Source organism: Nansenia antarctica, assembly GCF_963989245.1.
Source record: "Nansenia antarctica genome assembly, chromosome: 9".
NCBI lineage: Eukaryota > Metazoa > Chordata > Actinopteri > Argentiniformes > Microstomatidae > Nansenia > Nansenia antarctica.
Genome location: NC_137679.1, coordinates 40,894,069 through 40,901,568, shown reverse-complemented (window position 1 = coordinate 40,901,568; position 7,500 = coordinate 40,894,069). Strand labels below are relative to the sequence as shown.

The following is a 7,500-nucleotide window of genomic DNA, read 5'->3' as shown; positions in this document are numbered from 1 at the left end:
CTATCTATCTGTGTCTCTATGTATGTATGTCTCTATCTATGTATCTATCTATCTATCTATCCATAAATGTATCTGTGTATCTACAGTATCCATCTATCCATCTACCTACCCATCTAGTATTTATCTACCTACCCATCCATCCATCCATCCACCATCCGTCCGTCCGTCCGTCCATCCATCCATCTCTCTATCTACAGTATCTATCTACAGTATCTATCTATCTACAGTATCTATCTATCTATATATCTACAGTATCTATCTACAGTATCTATGTGTCTATCTCTGGTGTATCCCAGTGTAGCTGTTCAGGCTGCAGGGCAGGGAGTAAGGAGCAGGGTTGTCTAAACACATCATCACGACCATCAAATCCCGGGTCATTATCCCCTGTTAGAGTGTGTTAGAGTGTGGCTTGGCCTGCGCTGCTCTCCCTGACGACCAGTGGGTTTGGCAGCCGTGTCCCGCAGGGAGGCGCAGAAGGCCCCGTGTCGGAGCGACAGGCAGACAGACAGACAGACAGACAGACAGGCAGGCAGACAGACAGACAGGCAGACAGACAGGCAGGCAGAGAGAGCAGCAGCATCTGACTGGAGAGTGAGTATTTCACGACCACCCTATTAATTCTACCTCGTTAAGGGTGATGTCCCTGCGGTTAATGAATGATGTCCTTAATGTGATTTCGCCTCAGACTACACGACCTAACAGACGACCTCGGAGCTGACAGACTCATAATATATACACTATATGGACAAAAGTATCGAGACACCCAAACATCACACCCATAGCAGCATATTATGTGTTTGTTGAACTTGTCATTCCAAAACCATGGGCGGTAATATGGAGTTGGTCCCACCTTTGCTGCTGTAACAGCTTCCACTCTTCTGGGAAGACTTTCTACTAGATTTTAGAATATGGTTGCAGGGATTTGCTCCCATTCAGCCACAAGAGCATCCATGAGGTCGGCCACTGATGTTGGGCGAGAAGGACTGGCTCGCAGTCGGCGTTCAAATTCATCCCAAAGGGATGTTGGATGGGGTTGAGGTCAGAGCTCTGTGTGCAGGCCAGTCAAGGTCTTCCAGACCCAACTCAGCAAACCATGTCATTATGGACCTCACTTTGTGCATGGGGCAGGGGGGGGGGCATTGTCATACTGAAACTGGAAAATGCCTTCCCCAAACTGTTGCCACAAAGTAGGACGCATACAATTCTCTAGAATCGCATTGATTGCTGCTAGCATTAAGATTTCCCTTCACTGGAACTAAGGGGCCGAGCCCAAACCATGAAAACAGCCCCAGACCATAATTGTGTCCTCATACTTTTGCCCATATAGTGTATGGATAAGCTACCTTAACTGTACATAGCTCATAAATGCATATACCTCTAAAACTACCGTACATGCCTTACTAACTGTACCTGTATCACTATAATTGCCATGTTTTTATATCACTATTCTGGTTGGATGCTAAACTGCATTTCGTGGTATAGTACTTGTACTCTGCAATGAAAATAAAGTTTCATCTAATCTCCTCTCATCTAATCTAATCTAATCTAATTTAATCTAATCTAATCTAATCTAATCTAATATGGTGATGATGGTGTCTTGTGAAACGTCATCGTCGTTGTGTGTTTGCTTGTGTGCTAAACAGAGATAGATATAGAGTGTTTTGGTGATCAACATGGGTTTGGCGCTGTGCGCTGTGTCTGTGTCTCTCCTCTGCCTTTCATTGGCCCACATACTTAGTGCCCGCCCCCCCCCCCCCCCCCCCCCCCCCCCCCCCCTGTGCTGTGACAGCCAATGGGACGAAGAGACAAGACTCCCTCTGTGACATCACCGAGGTGTGAGGTGTGTGCTATTGTTGGGCCGAACTGACAACATCTCTGACACGAAGGTTTGTATGGTGACACACACACACACATACACACACACACACACACACACACACACACACACACACACAAGCAGGCAGGGAGGCAGACAAGCAGTACACACGTAAACATGCACACACACACACACACGCACACACATAGACAAGCAAGCCGGTAGGCAGGCAGGCAGGCAGGCAGACAAGTAAACAGACAGACAGACAGGCAGGCAGACAAGCAAAGAGACAGATAGACAGGCAGGCAGACAAGCAAACAGTACACACGTAAACACACACACACCTAAACACACACACACACACACACACACACACACACACAGAGAGACAAGCAAGCCGGCAGACAGACAGACAGGCAGGCAGTACACACATAAACAAGCAGACAGGCAGGCAGTGCACACACACACACACACACACACACACACACACACACACACACACACACACACACACACACACCCAGTATGATGTGATGACAGTGTCCTGGGGGGGAGGGGCCATCTGGAGCCTGGTGCCACGCTGGGCCCAGGCAGGTCCAGACCCGGGGGAACCAGAGCGTGTGACGCCGTCTGACCACCCACAGGACACACACCTGCACCCAGAGAGCTGTGTGTGTGTGTGTGTGTGGGGGGGGGGGGTGTTTACGTGTGGCCTGCCTGTCTGTCTGCCTGCCTGCCTCCTTGTCTGTCTGTCTGCTTGCGTGTGTGTGTGTGCGTGCATGTGTGTGTGTGTGCATGCATATGTGTGTGTGTGTGTGTGCGTGCTTGCATGCATGCGTGTGTGTGTGTGTGTGAGTGTGTGTTAGCAGTACTCTTTTGTGTAACAAAATGTCTGATTGAAGTGTGTGATTTTACGGGACGCACAAAAATGTCCCCCGCCCGCCTGCGTTCTAAGTAGCTCAAACGAAAGACAAATGTTCCGTTTTCAAAACTGCGAAATCAGCCTCCCCAAAAAATAAAAAAGGTTTCCTCAAACTGAACTTCTTGTTTCGGGTCTCAAGTCCTCCTCAACCTCCTCAACCTCCTCACATGACTCCTGGTGCTCATGCATATCCAAGCCGTTCAGACTGACCTGGTGAGTCAGTGGGTGATTATAGACTGTGTCACTGAGCTGTGTCACTCATTAACTGTTCACTACCAGAGCCGCAGGAATGCTGGTAAAAAAAACAGGCGGTCAGGCAGACAGGCAGGCAGGCAGACAGGCAGGCAGGCAAGCAAGCAAGCAAGCAGGCAGGCAGGCAGGTAGGCAGGCAAGCAGACAGACAGGCAAGCAGACAGGCAGACAGGCAGGCAGACAGTTAAGCAAGCATGCAAGCAAGCAGGAAGGCAGGCAGGCAGGCAGGCAGGCAAGCAGACAGGCAGACAGGCAGGCAGACAGTTAAGCAAGAATGCAAGCAAGCAGGAAGGCAGGCAGGCAGGCAGGCTGACAGGCTGACAGACAGGCAGGCAAGCAGATAGACAGACAGGCAGGCAGACAGTTAAGCAAGCCAGCAAGCAGGCAGGCAGGCAGGCAGACAGACAGGAATGCAGGCAGGCAAGCAAGCAAGCAGGCAGGCACACAGGCAGGCATGCAGGCAGACAGGCGGGCAAGCAAGCAAGCAGGCAGGCAGACAGGCAGGCAGGCAAGCAAGCAAGCACGCAGGCAGGCAGGCAGGCAGGCAGGCAGGCAGGCAGGCAGAGAAGCAGGCAGACCAACAGACAGAAAGGCAGGCAGGCTGAGGGATGGTGGGAGTGTGACCGCACATACAGAGAGAGAGAGATAAAGGGAGAGAGAGTTGGTGTGAAACTGCAGTGTGAGTGAGAGAGAGAGAGAGAGAAAGAAAGAGAGTGCAGAGGGAGAGAGAGAGAGGGAGGGAGGGAGAGTGTGACAGCAGCACATAGAAAAAGGGAGGGGGTGGGAACAAGAGGGGGGGGAGAGAGAGAGTGCAGGAGGGAGGGAGGGAGGGAGGGAGTAACAGAGGGAGGGACTGACAGAAAGTGACGGGAGGGAGGAATAGACGAGGGGAAAGTAGAGGAGAGGAAGAAGGATATTGAGGGAGTCAGCAGAGTTAACCAGAGAAGGAGGGAGTCCGAAAGAAGAGAGAGAGAGAGAAATATAAAAAGAGCAAAAAGGAGGACAGCTCAGCAAAATAGTAGGCAGGCTCTCTCCACACCAGTAGCATTCCCCACACAGCTGCAGCACCAGTGATTCAGCCAGGGAGGAGAGTTCCAGCTCCCACCCCCACCTCCTCCTCCTCCTCCTCCTCCTCCTCCCCAGAAAAGAAGCTCTTTCTCTGGGTACTGACAGCGACAAGCCTCCCCCCCCCACCCCCACCCGGACAGAGAAAAGGACCAAAAAAGAGCTTCTCTCCAGACACTTTGAGTTTGTCTTTCAGGAGAAGATGGACTCAGACTCGGGGGAGCAGAGCGAGGGAGATCTCTCTCCAGGTAAGACAACTTTAGCTACCCTTTTTATTTTTATATTTTTACTCTGTGTGGAACTCTCTTGTGTAGACACTTGTGCTAACAGGGAATAGGTCTTGGTCTGAAGTTGTCCCTCTGATTTTTTTTTCCCGATCCCCCCCCGAATGGTGGAGGTAAGCTGAGCCCAAAGCTGTGTTTTTTAGGTTACAACTTCAACCTCCAGCTCCTAACTCACCGTGAGCCCTCCAGAGTGCACACACACCTCTGATCTCACATGTCCTACATCCCAACCGCTTGTCTCCTGCTGAGTGTGTGTGTGTGTGTGTGTGTGTGTGTGTGTGTGTGTCTGTCTGTGTATGTATGTATGTATGCATCTATGTATGTGTGTGTGTGTGTGTGTATGTGTGTATGTATGTATGTATGTGTGTATGTATGTATGTATGTATGTATGTATGTGTGTGTGTGTGTGTGTCTGTCTGTCTGTGTATGTATGTATGTATGTATCTATGTATGTGTGTGTGTGTGTGCCCCTGTGTGTGCGTGCGTGCGTGAACCCGTATGTGTGTGTGTGTGTATGTATGTATGTATGTGTGTGTGTGTGTGTGTGTGTGTGTGTGTGAGTGTGTGTGCGTGTGTGCGTGCGTGCGCCCCTGCGTGTGTGTGCGTGAACCTGTGTGTGTGTGTGTGTATTAGTCTACAAGCCAGTGGCTAACAGACTAGGCAAGCTCAGACACGTGCATTAATTACTAATAGTAATTACTACTCATCAACACATTTAACTACAGGGAGATACTATCGGTAAACAACCTTCACCCCCCCCCACACACGTCATAGCGTCACGGGAGACAACAATATTTACAAATACTATCTGCTATAATATGATTTTGTCTTTATATATACAGTGAGTGGATGTGTTTGCGTTACATGTGTGTGTGTTTACGACCAAACTTGCGTTTATGGTTTTAGAGCCCAGGGCAAAGATTTATTACCAGAGTGAAAGGGAAAGATAACACTTAAGGTTTATGCACAGGACACGCGCACAAGCGCTCTCGCTCACACACACACACACACACACACACACACACACACACACACATACACACACACACACACACACACACACAGTCTCTCTCTCACACACACACACACACAGTCTCTCTCACACACACACACACACAGTCTCTCACACACACACACAAACTCCAAAGGTCCACAGGTTCTTGTTGCACATTTTTCCAGCTTTCCTTTCTCTCCACGTAAGCTATTTTTAACCCAAGCGCTGGGATGGGATCCCTGAGAGAATTCCTCCTCCTCCTCCTCCTCCCCGTCCATAAAACAGCCTGCAGGAGATAACGTCCAGACAATGTAGAGGACCATGTGATATACAAGGTACAGCCAGAGGAGATTCTCAGTATGTCTCGTAGAGTTCAGTACCTCAGGGGAATAGTAACAGACATACCGAGAATCTGGGGCTGAATACATCTCTCTTTGTGTTTCTCAGTATTATCATCAGATGTCCAAACCATATCTGACCTCCAACGTTCGGGTTCCACGTCATCATCTATTATTGGGGACGGACACAGATATAGATATGTCAATTGTTGTCAGTTATTTGTATTCAGATGTCCAAACCATATACTATATCTGACCTCCAACGTTCGGCTTCAACGTCATCATCAATTATTGGGGACGGACGCAGATATAGATGTGTCAATTGTTGACATTGTTATTTATTTATTTATTTATCGGCGGTATTCTTGGCGTTGCTCTGGGGTGAATCGGACAGCTGTCTGGTCTGATTGTGGGATTGATTGTGAGCTTGAGTGACGTGTGGTTGGTTGATAACATGGGACATTGTTCATGTTTGGTTGATAACATAGAACAGTGTTCGTGTTCAAGTTTGGTTGATAACATGGAACAGTGGTCATGTTCAGGTTTGGTTGATAACATGAAACAGTGGTTGTGTTCATCTGGTCCTGGCTGGAGTAGTGATTATTATGACATCATGGAGGGTGGTGACAGGATCATGTTTACGGTCTGTTTGTCAGGCTGGCTGGCTCTCTGTCTGTCTGTCTGTCTATTTGTTTGTCTGTCTGGTTGGTTGGTTGGTTGGCTCGATGTCTGGTTGTCTGTCTGTCTGTCTGTCTGTCTGTCTGTCTGTCTGTCTGTTTGTCTGTCTGGTTGGTTGGTTGATTGGCTCGATGTCTGTCTGTCTGGCCAACTGTCCATCTGACTGGCTGATTGGTTGGCTTGATGGCTGGCTGTCTATCTGTCCGCCCATCTGTCTGGCTGGCTAGGAGTCGGTCCTATGTGTCTGCAGGACAGGGCATGGGGTAGGATGGAGGGGGGGTGGCATGGTGGTAGGATGGGGGGGTGAGGGACAGGGGTAGGATGGAGGGGTGGTCACACCCTCAGTGGCGTAGCGGACGGGCCCGCAAGCGCCGCACCGCGGGGGGGCCCCAGCCACTAGGGGGCCCCCTAACATTGGATCCAAACTTTTATTTTTTATTTTTTATAATTTAAAAAAATATAAAATAAAGAAAATAAGTGGCCCTTCATTGTGTCAACCTTAATTTTAATATATAGGCCTATATTAAAAAAGATATACATAGTTAGCCGTATCCAATAGCAACATGACTTTGACGTCACACGTAGGCAGCGAGACGCAAGGAAAATGAGCAAGCGAAAATACAATACAAAGTACAATAAGCATTCTTTAGGTGGTGGTAGATTCTCTATTCGGACATTATAGCCGCTATATGTGGGACTGTCGGTCCGATATTGTAAAAAAATCTAATAAAAAATGTATGTTTACGGAAGTACATGTCTCAAGTATTATCTCGGCGGCTAGTCGAGTGAAAGAAAAACAACATACAGATGATAATTCACACAATATAATACCACGAAAGCGTACAGCACTAAACAATAACATTTATTTGGGCAGCATCATACTCAAACTCAGGCAGAAGTACATACTGTAATTCAGCATGATTAGGCTATATATAGCTGTTTCTTTTTTCTATTCTACTATTCGAATCTACTTCTGCTGTCTGCGTCTCCCTGGGTATTCCTAGACCAGATGGCAAACAGTAAAGAAATGCCACAATATACCAATATACGAGATGTCCAACAAAGGATTTGACTAACCCTGGCCAATTTTACGCAACAAGTAGACTCTGATGCAGCGGAGACAGGGTTGCCAGATGGGCTGGTTTTTGGTG

At 48.4% G+C, this 7,500-nt stretch overlaps 1 protein-coding gene across 1 annotated transcript in view; it reads left to right on the top strand.

Annotated features, from left to right (window-relative positions):
- Positions 1-4,257: 4,257 nt before the first annotated feature.
- Positions 4,258-7,500, top strand: part of tnfaip8l3 (tumor necrosis factor, alpha-induced protein 8-like 3) — a gene marked incomplete at both ends in the record, with an annotated part of 20,485 nt that continues 17,242 nt past the window's right edge. The window contains one exon of the mRNA XM_080539343.1: positions 4,258-4,303. Within this exon, the coding sequence (XP_080395469.1) occupies positions 4,258-4,303 (46 nt within the window). The remainder of the gene's footprint in view (positions 4,304-7,500) is intronic.